Source organism: Cherax quadricarinatus, chromosome 44 (assembly GCF_038502225.1).
Source record: "Cherax quadricarinatus isolate ZL_2023a chromosome 44, ASM3850222v1, whole genome shotgun sequence".
In the NCBI taxonomy this organism is placed as follows: domain Eukaryota; kingdom Metazoa; phylum Arthropoda; class Malacostraca; order Decapoda; family Parastacidae; genus Cherax; species Cherax quadricarinatus.
In genome coordinates this window covers 14,738,030-14,756,360 of record NC_091335.1, presented here as the reverse complement: position 1 = coordinate 14,756,360, position 18,331 = coordinate 14,738,030, and the positions used below count along the sequence as shown (strand labels likewise).

Genomic DNA, 18,331 nt, shown 5'->3' with positions numbered 1-18,331 from the left:
CACAAACCGTTTTAAAAAACAATACTGAATTGTATCAAGAAAGTCACTTGACTCTAAACTTCCTGTCAAATTGCTCCAGTCAATCTGTTATACATAGTTGAAATCTCCCATTATCACAACATTTTCGTATGTAGATACCTTACGAATTTCATCCCATAGAAGTTTACCGCACTCCCTATCAAGATCTGGGGCCCTGTAAATCACACGCAAAATTAGTTTTTCATGGCCCTCGAGAAGCTGTAACCAAACAGATTCAGTGGCTGATGCTTCTAATTTTATATCTTGTCTAACACAACAATGCGGGCGTCCAGATTTTTTCTATAGTGTGCACACTGACCACCCAGACCCATTCTCTCAGATGTAGGCCTACCAGCCTACTCACGCTAAATTTGACACCTCTAGAATTTTGGCGTAGATCTACGGTTTGGACCCTCAACGCAAAGCCGTAGATCTACGGCACGGACCCTGAAAGGGTTAATATATACATTATCTGAACAATTTATATATGCCTCTCTATACGGCAGAAGAAAAATTATGGCAAGAGGAACATTTCTGTAGTTTGACAAGATATACAAGCAGCAACTGGAAAATATGTTTTTTACTGCTATTGGTGTCTCTATCAAATTACATTTTGTCAGTACGTATTCCTATACCAACCACTATTACAAGAATGCTTACAGTACTCACGTTTTGGTGTTGGTTTGATTATATTGACTTGTAATTGCTGTGCCTCCTCTTTCTCCTTCTGCAGCAGAGTGAGGCGATTACGAAGCTGACTATTCTCTTGTCTCTGCTCTTCAAGTTTGCGTTCAGCAGCTCGTGCTTGCAACTAATAAAATAAGCAGTTAAATACAATGTCTTTTTCTAATAAAAAAAAAATGACTAATTCATTTGAAATCAGTTAGTTTTGTATATAAAACTCCTCCAGCCATTTTATATCAATACAGTGAAACCTCGGTTTTTGTTTGCGCTGGTTTCGTCGAATTCAGTTTTCAACGACTTTTTTCATCAAAATTTTGTCCCAGTTTTCATTTATCACCTCGGTTTTCGTCGAGATGACAGTGGTCCGTCGTACCAAACATGTCTGCCAGCACCCACACAACGCATCCCACATGTTCTGAGTCAGTCTGGCTTTGTTTCTCGTAGGTAGAGGGTGGTAGTGGTTGTGGTGGTAGGTGGTGGTTGTGATAGTGGTAGAGGGTGGTAGTGATGGTGGTAGAAGGGGGTAGTGATGGTAGAAGGTGGTAGTGGCTGTGATGGTGGTAGTGATTGTGGTAGAGGGCAGTAGTGGTGGTACAGATAACCTCTCCTCCCTCTCCCCTCCTCGCTGTCTTCCATACGCCAACAAGAGTCTTCAATAAAAGTAAAAGTGATGTTAAATGTTCATTTATCCATTTCATTAGTCCTTTATATTTATTTCTCATTGTTTTCTGTATGTAAAACTATAGTTATTCTCTATAAAATGTATTTTTAGTTAATACCTTGGGTGTCTGGAATGGATTAATTGTATTTACATTATTTCTTATGGGAAATATTGCTTCAGGTTTCATCGAATTCAGTTTTCGTCAGACTTTCTGGAACGAATTAATGATGAAAACCGAGGTTCCACTGTAATTATTGGTCAACAGTTTTTTTTTTTGTCATTGCCACAGATATTTGAACATAATTAGGGTATTTTGGGGTTGCTGAATTAAAAAATGGCAGTAGGTTTTTGAAATTGGTTCTAGTTTGTGAGATATTGCATACCTACCCTCAATTAACAGAAAACTTTGCCATAATGTGTGTATACGTAGCAACAACTTGTATGTACAGATAGTTTTAAAAATGGTATTCTTCCTCTGTAAGCCATGCGTGTCATAAGAGGCGACTAAAATGTTGGGAGAAAGGGGCTAGTAACCCTTTCTCCTGTATATATTACAAAATTTAAAGAGAAACTTTTGTTTTTCTTTTTGGGCCACCCTGCCTCAGTGGGATATGGCCAGTTTGTTGAAAAAAGAGAAGATAGTTTTGATTAAGATTAGAATTTTATTTTTAAATTATTTATATTTAATGAAAGGAGTTTTATCAACAACAACCACATGACAATATTGTAACCTTTTTCTTATTTTTTCTAAAGAAACGCGAGTTTTTCATGAAGAGCCTGCTTAAACAATCCCAATGCATTTTGTTACATTTGTGGTGAATACTCATTGCAAAAACAAAGAAAAAACATCACAGATTTTGTAAAACAAGCTTATCTTGCTTATTTTGGAGTGGTGCTTGGAGAACAAGACAAGTCTTGGGCTCCCCATATGGTTTGAAAACTTGTGTAAAATGCTTATGACAGTGGAAAAATAGGCAAAGGAAAAATTTAAATATCAGTGTGCCTATGGTGTGGAGAGAGTTGAAAATCCACCACAATGATTGCTATTTTTGTATGGTGAATGTGAAAGGTTTCAATCAATACAAGAAATTCAAGTGGGAATATCCTGATTTACAGTCAGCAAAGAGACCTGTGCCACACAGCGAAGATGTTTTTATTGTTTACAACACTGCCTGACCTTCCATTGTCAGATACTGAAGAAACTTAGGGTTTAGGATGTGACAGAGGTGACAGCAGTGGAAGTGAATATGAAGTAAGCATTTCAATACCCCAGCAGCTCTCCCAAGATCTCAATGATCTGATATGCAACCTCAGTCTGTCAAAGCAAGCATCTAAACTTCCAGCATCCAGACTAAAAGAAAAGAACTGTCTACAACAACAAGTTAAAATAACAGTTTATTGGACAAGAGAGGTTGAACTCCTTCCCTGCTTCAGCCAAGATGAAGAACTTGTATACTGCAATAACATCCCTGGACTACTTCCTCGAATGGGACTTAGATATTGACCAAGAGATTGGGGGCTGTTTACAGACAGCTCCATTAGAAGCTTGAAATGTGTCTTATTGCACAATGGTAACCAATATGCATTACTCTTCCAATCGCTCGCTCAACAAAACTTAAAGAAGAATACGAAAATATTAAAATGGGCTTGCATAAGCTTTGCTATCTGTGTTGATATGAAGGTGGTAAACTTCTTGCTTGCTTGCATGATCTAAAAAATAATTTCAATGTGATTAGTAAGCTAGCCCTGCCTGATCAACATATTTTTCACATCTTTTATGTTTTTCGATAGGATACCAAATTTCTCAAAAACTAGAGCCAATCAAGCAAAACCGACGACATTTTCAGAATCAGCACCACAAACTTGCCCTAAAATCAGTGTATTATTATTATTGGCCAAAAAATGAATGTTGACCAATGAATCAATTAAAATTCTGATACGATCTACTTAAAATACAACAAAATCCGAAGAATGTAGCCCTCTATTTTTATGTATACATTTTTCACCTTGAATAATGTTAATGTGAATAAAGCGTCAAATTTTCAGGAACATAAGCTGCACATTAGTCAAGGCTCTACTGTATAACTAATGTACACTTTACAGCAAGACTAAACTGAGAAGTATCACAAATGTTTCCTGTTTATCTTGTGTAGAAATGTGATGTTACTGAAAGCACTAAAAGCAATTCCATTTACAAATACAATAAAATGAAGAAATGATAAGCTTCCTATACAATTCATCCAGAACCATAGTTTAATGTTTTTTTCCTTACCCAATTTTCATGAGCCTTTTGTTCATGGCTGGTAATCTGTGCCTTGTATGAATTCTCCTGATCTTCTAGTTCTTTACGTAGGCTTTCCACTTGAGCTCTGAAAATAAGTTTCAAATTCTGATTAAATATCAAAATCCAGCAAATAAAAGCAAAAGGCTAGTAACCCCTTCTCCTGTACATAATACTAAATTTAAAAGAAGAAACTTTCATTTTTTTTCCTTTTGGGCCACCCTGCTTCACTGGGATATAGCCAGTTTGTTGAAAGAAGATTCAGCAAATAAGGCATTACACTCAAATACCTGAAAAATTCCTAAGTTCAGTATACTGATTGTTTTGTTTGTCAAATAAGTCAGTACATAAGTAACCACTACACCAACCTTTAATCTTATCAAACTTAAATTTTGTGCATTAGCACTTCATGCCATCTACAAGTCATGCATTCCCCATTTGACTTTCATACCATATCCTCTGATTTTATTTTACCCCTTCTTTAACAATTCCTATAAAATCCCAGCAAATGGGTTGCCTATTACTTTATGCTGTAAATGTTTCAGAATTTAATATTTACATTTAGTATAACTTTCAGTATTAATTTAATTAAACAATCACTTACTTATAAGTTGCCAACTCCAGCCCACAATTTTGTATCTTCTTAGATACTGTTGCAACTGAGCCTTCAGCATTTAATCTTAAGCCTTCTTGTGACTCCAGTTCCCTGAAAAATAGTGTTGGCATAAGCTTTCAAATTAAAGCTATTGTACTGCCATTTATTAAACCTATACCTTACATGTACATTGAGCAGTGATATATATCTTGCTGCCTTTAGAGGTTGACCTATTCTTTAACAGTTTCAAAATCCATTTTTAACCCAGAAGGGAAAAAAGCAGAGAAAAACCACAAGACAAGTTATAGTAGATGCAGAGAAAGTCAGTTGACAGGCCAAATAAAAAAAACAGACTGATCAGGCCAGGTCAACTCATGTGTTTTAACCCTTTCAGGGTTGGTGCCATACTAGTACTCATAAATTCTAGCGCCTTCAAATCTAGCGAGAGAAAGCTGGTAAGCCTACATATGAAAGAATGTGGTCAGTGTGCACAGTATAAAAAAAAATCCTGCAGCACACAGTGTACAATGAGAAAAAAAACTCCAACTGTGTTTTTTGTTTAAAACAGCGGCTTTGCAGTGTATGGTATTTATGATTGTATTCTAGCTTTCCTGGTCTCATTTTAAAGAATGGAAGACATATTACAGAAATTGAGATGATTTTGATTAGTTTCACAAAGAAAAGTACCTTGAAATTGAGCTCAAAGTAGCAGAAATGTTCGATTTTTGCCAAAGTTCAAAAGTAAACAAATCATGCCATGCGTCTAATACACGTCAACTGGTGAGTCTAATATTCTTTCACAAGTAAGCTGATATTATTTATACCATTTCTACACTATTTCTACACTAATACAGTAGTCTGCATAACAATAAATCTTCTATTTTTTGTGAGAATAAAAATTCAAAGTGGAAAGCAAAAGAAATGTAACAGAGGCCTGGGGACATGACTAATGAAAAGAGGAAATGTTATTTTAGTGCCAGGAATGTTTGTCTTGTTTATTCTGAACCCTATTTGGAAACTGGTATCTTTTGAAATTTGAGTGAAATTGGCAAAATTGCCAATTTCTGACTTTACTAGATAGTTGAAATCAGTAAATGGGTGGTTTCTTGTACTCAATCGATAGAAAAAATGGAGTTCTAGCGAAATAGTTATGATTTTTGTCGACTGGTACATTGCAATTGGCCAAAAATAGGGATCAAAGTGGGCGAAATCGCCAATGCGTAAACATCGTCGAGACCGCTAACTTTGCAAGAGCATAATTCCATAAGTTTTCCATCAAATTTCATACTTTTGGTGTCATTATGATCAGGAAAAGATTCTCTATCATTTCATAAGAAAAAATCAATTTTTTTTTTTTCAAAAATTTCCGACCTTGAGAACAAGTTTAGGAGAGGGCCTGCCGACCCTGAAAGGATTAAAGATTACAGCATTTAACAATGCACTGGAAAAACAGACATCAACTGAAACAAAACCAGGGCTAAGATTCACATTAGGAATGTTGTGTATGAGGGTGACTAACAAAACAGCATCTTTGGAGGTTACAAGAGGGATAGATAACTTTGGCAGAGGAATAGCTTATACGATAGTACTCCTCTTTAATATGACAGAGAAGAGCACTGTTGGGGTCAGAGAGACAAACACTTCCCTAATGTTCTTTGTCAGAGAGAAAGCAGCCAAGTTCACCAATGTATTTGAGAGGGCAAGAGGAGCAGAAAATGAGTAGACAGTGGAAAGCAGAGTTGGCAGTAGTAGTAATCACACTGCAATTATGTGTATTACTGTGATGAAATGGAAGGTTAATATCTAGAGGATAGGTGTTGATAAGATTTTGTACAGCAAAAATATAAAGAAGGTAAAAAAGCACAGAAGATTTATAAGTTTTTGTACTTTGTCTTTCCTATTATAGGACCTGTAGACCATATTTGTGCCATAAAAGATAAATGCTCAGATTTAAACGTTTGCAATTTTTCATCGTCCACCCTATTGCCAGAGGTACTGCGACCTGTTTTTCATATTCGCTTATTTTTGTGTGGTTAAATATAACCTAACATGATCTAAATTAAGTTAACCTAACTTAAAATAAAGAAACAATTTGAAGAAAAAAAAAAAAGAAGTGTTTAAAAACTGATGTTGAGCAAAAGATAAAAAAAAAAAAAACTTACTAAAAAAAAAAAAGGTAACCCCCCCCCCCAAAAAAAAAAAGAGTAAAGAAACAGTGTACCCAACACACCAATCTATAAACTTTCAGCCCCATTTTCAGACAGACACTAACAGCACAACCCTCTCAACCTACTTTCATTCCTTCAGCCACAACTCAAGCAGCCACTTCTCTACTTCCTCACTATTTTTCATACCTACTGAGCATGACCTTCCTACCAACCTCCTCATGATTCCTCCACTCATCCACATATTACACCCATACCAACTGTAGTACCAACCTCATTCCAAATTACAGTAGGCCCCTACCTATCGTACTGGTTAAATTCCTTAAAACAGAGCTATACATGAAAATGCAATGTGTGCAGTGAAAAATTTGGGTAAAAACTTGGCTATGTTCCACGATGCCTCAAAAAAAAAGCCAAAAATTTTCAAGATTCTTTATTCATGAAAATAAATTTTTTGACACCTCACACTGTAGATGTCATTGCTTGTTGATCTAGAAATGTGTGGAGAGGGTTCATGTTGCCCTAGTAGGCCAGGTTGGATGCACTAAGGCTTACATATTCAGACAAGTGAACAGTGACTAATTAGGTTATCTTAGCTAGTTTTGCTTTTTCTGTCTTGCACTGTGTGAGGCAGGACTTTTTATATAATGCACACTCATTGCACAGACCCATTCTCTCATATCTAGGCTTATTTGAGTGAGCCGAGCTCACGAAGTAGAACTACGTTAGGGACCTCTGGCCATAATGACGTATTTCTACGTGATGGCCACTGAAAGGGTTAAGAGAATTTTTTTAAATAAGGACATTGTTAGTTATACTGTATAGGAATTAATAATTGCAAATTATATAAAGTAGCATACTTGGTAAGTTGTGCTTCTTTTTCTTCAAAGTACTGTGACAAAACTGCTAATTTACTCATTGCCTCTTGTTTCTCTTGGACAGCTAAATCATGATGAGTCCGCAGTTCTGACACTTCTAAACGTGTGGAGGACAGTGCATCCTCTAAGTTTTTCTGTGCCATTTCACTATCCTGAAGCTGTTCTTTCAGATTATTGTGCTCACTTTTTACCCTCTGGAGCTCAGCTTTGACCTGTAAGATAAATTACAGATTATGTTCATATTTCTGGGAGGTAACCAAATAAAGTTAATTAAAAGAGAAAAGGACAGTCTAAATGTATATAAAACATTCAATTCAATTGTGAACAAATACATTTATGCATTAATTTTAAAATTCAGCTCCTGGTTGAGAATGACTTCTGCACAGATTTGAATTTACAGTCCTTCAAACCCAGCTTGTGAATAGAGGGATGCTCTCTTGAACCCAGGAACTGGAAATCTCTCAACTAGAGGCCAGATTTTATAGTTTGTAGCTTTTTCTAAACAAACTCTCACAGAAGTTGAAGCAGCAGCAACTGCAGCAGCTGTTACAACAACAATAACAACAACATAAATAAAAGCAATAACAACAGCAATAATAATTTGACTTTTTAGTAACTGAATACAGAAGAAGGGGTAATGAGCCCCTTGTTCCCAGCAATTTAGTCACCTTTTACAACACATGGCTTACAGAGGGAAGAATTCTATAGCTCACAGTGGACCCCCAGTTATTGGCTGGTTCTGTTATCGGCCAGTTTTTTGGCGCCCAGTTATCGGCCGTTAATTCGGTTATCGGCCATTTGGGATGCGTCCATCTGCCGGCTTGGGCTGCTTGCGCATCAGTTTGGCTTTGTCTCTCGGTCACTGAGGAAGCTTCTGTTCATACATCTAAACATTTCGCTTTTTTTCCATTGTTTTTAGTGGGTTTTCTTGCAGTGCAACTGTGAAATAAGTAACCATGCCTCCAAAGAAAGTTCCTGTGATAAAGAAAGTGACAAACACCATAGAATTTAGAGGCACTGCCAGGACACACGCATGTTGTGTGCTAATGCTAGTGGGGATTTCAAAGTGAAGCCTTTATTCGTGTATCACTCAGAAAATCCCAGAGTGTTCAAGAAAAACAATGTCATGAAGAGTAGATTGTGTGTGATGTGGAAAGCTAAAAAGGCATGGGTCACAAGGCAAATATTTAAAGAGTGGGTTAATGATGTGTTTGGCCCAAGTGTGAAAAAATACCTCCTGGAAAAGAAATTGCCACTCAAGTGTCTCCTGGTACTGGACAATGCTCTTGCACATCCTCCAGACTTGGAAGACCAAGTGTTTAGGGACTTCAATTTTATAAAAGAAGTTCTTGCCTCCTAACACCACTTCTCTCCTCCAGCCCATGGACCAGCAGGTCATTTCTAACTTCAAAAAACTCTACACAAAAGCAGTGTTTCAAAAGTACAGTGGACCCCCGCTTAACGATCACCTCCAAATGCGACCAATTATGTAAGTGTATTTATGTAAGTGCGTTTGTACGTGTATGTTTGGGGGTCTGAAATGGACTAATCTACTTCACAATATTCCTTATGGGAAAAAATTCGGTCAGTACTGGCACCTGAACATACTACTAGAATGAAAAAAGTTCGTTAACCGGGGGTCCACTGTACTTTGAAGTGACCTCGGACACTCAGTTAACCCTAAGAGAGTTCTGGAGGAATCACTTCACTATCCTCCATTGCATAAGCCTTATAGGTAAGGCTTGGGAGGGAGTGACTTCCAGGACTTTGAACTCTGCTTGGAGAAAACTGTGGCCAGATTGTGCCCAAGAGAGGGATTTTGAAGGCTTTGAGGCTGACCCTGACAACCCTGTGAACTCTATTGTGGCACTGGGGAAGTCCCTGGGGTTGGAGATGAGTGGCGAGGATGTGGAAGAGTTGGTGGAGGACCACTGGGAAGAGCTAACCATTGAAGAGTTGCAAGAGCTTCAACTTGAACAGCAACAGACTGCAGCTGAGGAACTTGCTTCAGAGGAGGAAGAAGAGGGAGTGAAGGAGGTACCTTCTTCCCGAGATTAAAGAGGTGTGTGCAATATGGACTAGGGTGGAAGCTTTTGTAGAGAAACACCACCCTGACAAAGCTGAAACAAGTCGTATCTGCAACATGTTTAATGACAAAACCCTGTCCCACTTCAGGGAAATCTTAGAGATGCCAGACAGAGCACTCTGGACAGTTATTTTGTGAAACAGGGGTCCAGTGACTCTCAAGCTGGTCCTAGTGGCATTAAAAGACAAAGAAGGGAAGTAACCCCAGAGAAGGCTTTGCTACCTAAAGTCTTTATGGAGGGGGATTCCCCTTCCAAACACTAACTCCTCCCTCTTTCCTCTTCCCTATCTTCCACAAGCCAGCATTAGCCTTCAATAAAGGTATGTAATACTTAAATAATTGTTAAAAAAAAAAATTTTTGTGAATATTTTTGTCTGGAATGGATTAACTGTATTTCCATTAATTCTTATGGGAAATATTAATTCTGTTTTCGGCCATTTCGGTTATCAGCCGACCTTCTGGAATGGATTACGGCCATTAACCAGGGGTCCACTGTATTATGAAAATGAATTTTAATGGACATGCTGTTGGAGTATGAGCTGGGTAACTTTTATAAAAGGATTTAGGGAAACCAAATAGCCAGACTAGAGTCCTGGAGGTGGGAAGGGCAGTGCCTGCACTCTGAAGGAGTGGGAATGTTAGCACACTTCTGGAATGTTGGGAAATAAGTGAACATAAAGAGAGGCTTAGCAAACCTTTGGCTAGTCTTTTCAACATATCACTACAAACTGACATGGTGCCAGATAAGTGGAATATGGCAAATGTACCTATTAACCCTTTGACTGTTTCTGACGTATAAATACGTCTTACGAGCCAATGTTTCTGACGTATTTATACGCACAAATTCTAGCGGCTTCAAATCGAGCGCCAAAGGCCTGATAGGCCTACACGGGAGAGAATGGGTCTCAGTGGTCGGTGTGCACCCTGTGAAAAAAATCTGGGACCTAGCGGTGCATTGTGGGAACGCCATGTTGTCAGTCCATTTTCACCATGCCTCTCGGTAAGAAGTTCCTCACTCCTCGGCGGATTGGAGGTCTTTTGTTCCCAAGTGATAGCTCTAACAGCGATGAAAGTGTCAGTGACAGTGAATTCAAGGGTTTTCAAGTGAGTGTTACCGAAAAAAGTGCCCAGGATAACGTAAATAGTGACGAAAACCCAGATGACCCACAACCTTCGACCTCTGGTGCTGTGCCGGCTTGTTCACGTTCACGTTCGCCTGTACCAGGACGAAAGAGGAAACTATTTGGTCGTGTACAACACCCTGATGATAGCAGTGATAGTGATAGTGATAGTGATAGTGATTTCAAAGTCATTGAAAGCAGTTCTAGTGACAGTGAGAGTGAATATTCCCCAGTGAAGCGCCAGTATGTACGACGTAGCATGCGGTCTGGTAGTGTTTCATATGTTGTTCCAAGGGGAAGGAGAAACTCTGGGAGCACATCCCGTGGCCCAACACCACGACCTGATAGTGAAGATGACGATATTGTAACGATGGGTATGAATGGTGACAGTGAGGGAGGAGGCAGTGGTGGTGATAGTGAGGGTGGCACGGCCCATGTGGCACCATCACCGGGCCACGCTACTAGCCACGCGGCTGACTCAGCAGAACAACCAGCCTCACCCTACCCCACACTGCCACAACCTGCACCACCACAACCTGCACAGCCACAACCACAGCCACAACCACGGTACAATATCCAGACCCCACCAGCAGACCGCATCTGGGATTGGCAGGACGGTGACGAGTTTGTTCCCAGTCCCCATGACTTTGATGAAACACAAAGTGGAATAAAGCCATCTTGTCCACTTGGGAACAATGCCAGTGAACTGGACTGCTTTGAGTTATTCTTCGCTGAACCCCTGATGGACATCATTGTCAGGGAAACCAACACATACTGTGAATACACCATGGCAAATACAATTCTCTCACCAAAATCACGGCTACACAAGTGGAAGGAGACAACTGTGGCAGAGATGTACCTGTTTTTTGCCACAATAATGCTTATGCCACATGTGTATAAGCACACTGTCACCACATACTGGACAACAGATCGTCTGATTTCAACTCCAGGTTTTAGTGACATTATAGGTGTCAATCGTTTCCTGATACTGTTGCGTATGTTACACTTTTCAGACAAAACCAGGCCTGACAGAAGCGACAGGTTATATAAGATAAGAAATGTGTTTATGTACCTGAAACAAAAGTGCTGCATGTATTTTTATCCCTTCAGGAAGCTTGTTATTGATGAGTCCTTGATTTTATTCAAAGGAAGACTCTCATTCAAGCAATATATACCAAGCAAGAGGAAACACTTTGGTATAAAGCTATTTGTACTGTGTGATTGCAGAAGTGGTCTTGTTTTAGATATTATTGTGTACACTGGCAGTAATACTTTGAGAGATACCATGAAGTTATTGGGTATCTCTGGTGATGTGGTTCGAACAATGATGGAACCATATCTTGGTAAGGGGCATATGTTATTTACTGATAACTGGTACACAACCTAGGTAGTAGGTTGGTAGACAGCAACCGCCCAGGGAGGTACTACCGTCCTGCCAAGTGAGTGTAAAACGAAAGCCTGTAATTGTTTTACATGATGGTAGGATTGCTGGTGTCTTTTGTCTGTCTCATAAATATGCAAGATTACAGGTAAGTCTTGCTACTTCTACTTACACTTAGGTCACACTAAACATACATGTACAAGCATATATATACACACCCCTCTGGGTTTTCTTCTATTTTCTTTCTAATTCTTGTTCTTGTTTATTTCCTCTTATCTCCATGGGGAAGTGGAACAGAATTCTTCCTCTGTAAGCCATGCGTGTTGTAAGAGGCGACTAAAATGCCGGGAGCAAGGGGCTAGTAACCCCTTCTCCTGTATATATTACTAAATTTAAAAGGAGAAACTTCAGTTTTTTCTTTTGGGCCACCCCGCCTCAGTGGGATACGGCTGGTACGTTGAAAGAAGAAGAACTGGTACACAAGCCCCTTACTCAGTGATTTCTTGCGAGTGAACTTGACAGACGTGTGTGGCACAGTGCGTGGTAATCGCAAACATATGCCAAGGTTCGACGCTGGCACTCGCAGAGGTGAGGTGCAAGCCTTTGCTGCCAATGACATCATGGCATTTCGGTGGCATGACAAACGTGATGTCACATTGTTGACATCAGTTCACACAAACGAAATGGTACCCAGTGGCAGGGACAACAGAGAGACCAATGAACCCATTCTAAAGCCTGCAGCTGTCATGGACTACAACCTCAATATGCGCTTAGTGGACAAATGTGACATGCAGATTGGGTTTGCAGACTGTGTACGCAAGAGTTATAAGTGGTATATAAAACTTTTTTTCCATCTTGTTGATATCTCTATGCTAAATGCTTATAACATATACAAGTTGAAGACCAACAAAACACCAAAATATGGTGAATTTTGCCTGTCAGTAATCAGACAAATAATTGCAAAGTACAAAGGAGCAACTCCTGCAATAGACCAGCGCCCACAGACGTCATCTCGTTTGAGGCCTGGTGATCACTACCCCATACAACTGCCTCCTACTACTGCCAAGAAAAATGCTCAGAAGAGGTGTTATGTATGTATGCATACCACAAAACGCCCACAAACACGCAGAGACACTCGTTTTATGTGTGAGGAGTGTGAAGTGCCCCTCTGCATATACCCATGTTTCAAAGAGTTCCACAAGCTGCAGCAGTTCTAGGAACGTGGTTAGTGACTGTACATATGTATATATATTATGGAACAATAGTAATAAACATTGTTTTGTATTGTTTGTTTGTGTAAACAAAGTGTATACACAAACTAATAGTGATAAAGTTTGTTCTGTTATTGTGTTGTAAACAATGAGTGTATATTTGAACAATGCACCTTACATTGGTCTCACAGGCCACATAAGTTACCTGGAAAAGAAAAATATTGAAAAATGCAAGAAACCTTTGAATTAGAGTAAATAAAAGAATACCGGGTGGGCGGCAGTCGCCGCTGTTGCCGTACACACGTCAATTTCTGCAAATTTTGCGGCTCTATATCTCGGTAAGTACTGATGGCAAAAATTTTTTTTTAGGCTTAAAACACTAGTAAAAATATTCCTAACATTTTCATAAGAAAAAATAATTTTTTTTTTTTCGAATATTTGGCGACATAGAATGACAGTTTCAGAGAGGGCCCTGAAACAGTCAAAGGGTTAACAAAGCAGGAGACAGGTCCTTAGCTTCAAACTATAGACCTTACCTCCGTAGTGGGAAAATTTATGGAATCAATAATTGCTGAGGCAATTCGTAGCCATCTCGAAATGCATAAATTGATTAATGAATCTCAGCATGGTTTTACAAAGGGGTGTTCCTGCCCTGCAAATTTACTAACTTTTTTCACCAAGGTATTTGAGGAGGTAGATCATGGTGATGAGTATGATATTGTGTATATGGACTTTAGTAAGGCTTTTGATAGAGTTCCACATTAAAGGCTACTGTGGAAAATTAAGGCACACGGAATTTTTTCCTGGAAAAAGGTGTGGTTGACAGATAGGCAGCATAGAGGCTGCATCAATGGGAAGAAATCAGAGTGGGGGTGCATCACAAGTGGTGTTCCACAGGGGTCAGTGTTGGGCCCTTTGTTGTTCACAATTTATATAAAAGACATTGATGAGGGAATAAATAGCAACATAAGCAAGTTTGCTGATGACACCAAAATAGGGCACCTAATTCATTCTAATGAGGTCACTAGAGTACTCCATGAAGATTTGAATAGACTGATTCAGTGGTCGGAGAAGTGGCAGATGTAGTTTAACCCGTAAACGGTCCGAACGTATATATACGTTCACTACCCCAGTGCCCCGAATACTTTGAAAAATAAAAAAATTGTTTTTTTTTATTAAAAAAAAAAACACATTTTTCTAAGTGCTACAGGATAAAATTTTTTTTTTTTTAGGGTCAGTACTTACCGAGATATGAGGCCGCAAAGTTGGCACTTGGAGATCACCTGGCAGCAACATGGAGCGCTGCCACTTGCAGAAGTGTTGCCGATATATCTTTTTTTCCATTTTTCATAATATTTTATATAATTTTTATGTTCTAATAATTACAATTTATAGAAGTTCTTGTAATTTCATAACTAATCTTTGTTCTGACACTAGTATTAGGTACTGAAATTGTACTCGCATTGTCACAAACACATTGACAGGTGGACATTTACACCTGCCTTGGTCATTTACTATTGTCTTCGAATATATAAAAAGTATTTATAGGTCCCAACGATGTTTTGGATATGTGGAAGTATATAATGAGGAGGGAGGAGGGAGGGAGGGAATGAGGGAGGGAGGAGAATAAGTAATAATAATAAAATAAGTTCCCTTGAAGCATGAAAAACAAAGTCCACCCCTGACAGTGACATGATAAGAAGAGATAACATTTGATAAGAGCTGACGTTTGATGAGCATTCGCAAGGGTGCAGTGACAAGACTTGATAAGAAAAGATTAGGGCCTACTTTGTTTTCACTGGTACACAAACATGTCTGTCTATTTGTCTGTCTGTCAAGCTCCCTGTCTCAGAGAGAGCCACAAGACTGTGTCGTCATCACATTTACTCACATCTTCAAGCAGAGTATAGCACTTTGTCTGGATTTTTTGGGTTATCCTAGGTAATTTACACTATGTATATGTACTTGTATTTATACATACCTGTGAGACAGAGATAGACAGACAGATAGAAAGAGATAGAGACAGATAGATAAACAGACAGAGATAGACAGACAGACAAATGGCTGGCCGGCCAGCCAGCCAGCCAGAAAGAATTGTTTCTCTTTACTTAGGGTATAGGTTATAAGACATTCTGAAAGGGTGTTGCACAAATATAGCACATGGGTTATTATCAAGGTTTTTTTATATTTCCTCTACCACTTGTGGCCACATCCACCTCAAAGCTATTAAACTCAGGGTCAAAATCACTTTCCTCTTAAAATAGGAGTGTTAATACTACATGACATCAGTGAATCCCAGGTGTTTGCTGCGCTGTTTGCTCAAGCTGTCGCTCATTTGAACTGGTGCTCCCACAAGGTACTAAGTGGTCCCAGATTTTTTTAATACTGCACACACTGAGTGTTAGAACCCATTCTATGCTGACAAGGCATCTCAGGCCAATCGTGCCAAATTTGAAGGCAGGAAAAATAAAATATATACGTTTGGGGCACTAGCGGTAAAAACATATATATACGTTTGGACCATTTACGGGTTAATATAGACAAATGCAAAGTTCTAAACATTAGACAAGAAAATAACCATGCCACATATAAACTAAATAATGTAGATCTTAATATTGCTGATTGAAAAAATGGTTTGGGAGCTCTGGTTAGCAGTAATCTAAAACCAAGACAACAGTGCATAAGTGTTCGCAATAAAGCGAACAGAATCCTTGGCTTCACATCAAGGAGCATAAACAATAGGAGTCCTTAGGTTGTTCTTCAACTCTATATCTCTTTGGTCAGGCCCCATTTAGATTATGCTGAACAGTTCTGGTCACCATATTAGAGAATGGATATAAAAGCATTGGAAAACATACAAAGGAGGATGGCAAAGTTCATCCCATGTATCAGAAATCTTCCCTATGAGGACAGACTGAGGGCCCTGAAACTGAACTCTCTAGAAAGGTGTAGAATTAGTGGGGATATGATTGAGCTATATAAATGGAAAACAGTAATAATTAAAGGGAATGTAAATAGTGTGTAAAAATATCTAGCCAAAACAAGACTTGCAGCAATGGATAAATACGTGAGTGGGTGTGAGGTGGACCTGAGTAGCTTGTGCTAATAGGTGTGATGCCATGCTCCTTCCTTAAGTGGATGTGACCTGACTTGACTAGGTGGGTCATTGGTTTAAGTCGAGAGGTCACTTGGACATGCCTTGCATGGGCCAGTAGGCCTGCTGCAGTGTTCCTTCTTTCACATGTCCTTAAATGTGTTTTCTTCTTTGGGTCACCCTGCATTGGCAGGAGACAGCCACTGAGTTCAAAAATAAATAATTTTGTTATTCTTCAGTGCTTTTTCTCTCAAATTCCCAAGTGCTCACACACCAAGCTATAAATGCAACAACATTTAAGAAGAAATAATAAATTTTTATTTAGAAGTAAAAGTATAATCATCAGGATCGTATGCTCTGGAAAGAGAAATGTGTGGGTGAGCGGGGGAGATGTCCTGCCATCCCAACACTCCACACTCACCCGACACCAGCATCCCAGCTTTCATGAATAATGTGTGTTCAGTTCCACTTCTCTCTCTTGTTCAATTGTGAAATGTGTTTTGATCTTTTAATTACCATATCTGACTTACTAACTTGACTGACTTACTGACCCTGAAACAGTGTCTAGAGCAGCTGATGCCTTACCGTCAGTTGTATAATGTACTGCAGGGCAAAACGGAACAAAAATCCATTACAGAATTTATGCACACTCCATTACAGCCATCGACTTCAGTACCAGAACCTCTACCATCCACCTCAGCCCAGTAGGACCACAGCATAACTCTCCACTCTCTTCACAATCATCAACAAACACCAGCACCCACATTTTAAGGTACGAAATACTATTATGTAGTTTCATAAGAAAAACAATAATTTTTTGTTTTTTCAACAAGTCGGCCGTCTCCCACCAAGGCAGGGTGACCCAAAAAAGAAAGAAAATCCCCAAAAACAAAATACTTTCACCATCATTCAACACTTTCACCACACTCGCACATTATCACTGCTTTTGCAGAGGTGCTCAGAATACAACAGTTTAGAAGCATATACGTATAAAGATACACAACATATCCCTCCAAACTGCCAATATCCCAAACCCCTCCTTTAAAGTGCAGGCATTGTACTTCCCATTTCCAGGACTCAAGTCCGACTATATGAACATAACCGGTTTCCCTGAATCCCTTCACTAAATATTACCCTGCTCACACTCCAACAGATCGTCAGGTCCCAAGTATCATTCGTCTCCATTCACTCCTATCTAACACGCTCATGCACGCTTGCTGGAAGTCCAAGCCCCTAGCCCACAAAACCTCCTTTACCCCCTCTTTCCAACCCTTTCGAAGACGACCCCTATCCCTCCTTCCTTCCCCTATAGATTTATATGCTTTCCATGTCATTCTACTTTGATCCATTCTCTCTAAATGACCAAACCACCTCAACAACCCCTCTTCTGCCCTCTGACTAATGCTTTTAACTACACACCTTCTCCTAATTTCCACACTCCGAATTTTCTGCATAATATTTACACCACACATTGCCCTTAGACAGGACATCTCCACTGCCTCCAACCGTCTCCTCGCTGCTGCATTTACCACCCAAGCTTCACATCCATATAAGAGTGTTGGTACTACTATACTTACATACATTCCCTTCTTTGCCTCCATAGATAACGTTTTTTGACTCCACATATACCTCAACGCACCACTCGCCTTTTTTCCCCTCATCAATTCTATGATTAACCTCATCCTTCATAAATCCATCCGCCGACACGTCAACTCCCAAGTATCTGAAAACATTCACTTCTTCCATACTCCTCCTCCCCAATTTGATATCCAATTTTTCTTTATCTAAATCATTTGATACCCTCATCACCTTACTCTTTTCTATGTTCACTTTCAACTTTCTACCTTTACACACATTCTCAAACTCATCCACTAACCTTTGCAATTTTTCTTTAGAATCTCCCATAAGCACAGTATCATCAGCAAAAAGTAACTGTGTCAATTCCCATTTTGAATTTGATTCCCCATAATTTAATCCCACCCCTCTCCCAAACACCCTAGCATTTACTTCTTTTACAACCCCATCTATAAATATATTAAACAACCATGGTGACATTACACATCCCTGTCTAAGACCTACTTTTACCGGGAAGTATTCTCCCTCTCTTCTACACACCCTAAAAACAATAATAATAATAATAATATAATAATAATTAT

The 18,331-nt window shown here is 39.2% G+C and overlaps 1 protein-coding gene across 7 annotated transcripts in view; it reads right to left on the bottom strand.

Annotated features, from left to right (window-relative positions):
* Nucleotides 1-18,331, bottom strand: part of LOC128697363 (uncharacterized) — a 152,571-nt gene that overhangs the window by 22,494 nt on the left and 111,746 nt on the right. For all 7 annotated transcript variants that reach the window (XM_070094111.1, XM_070094104.1, XM_070094110.1 and 4 more), the window contains 4 exons: nucleotides 7,265-7,494; nucleotides 4,249-4,350; nucleotides 3,636-3,732; nucleotides 688-829 (listed from right to left, as the gene is read on the bottom strand). In XM_070094111.1, the coding sequence (XP_069950212.1) occupies nucleotides 688-829; nucleotides 3,636-3,732; nucleotides 4,249-4,350; nucleotides 7,265-7,494 (571 nt within the window). The remainder of the gene's footprint in view (nucleotides 1-687; nucleotides 830-3,635; nucleotides 3,733-4,248; nucleotides 4,351-7,264; nucleotides 7,495-18,331) is intronic.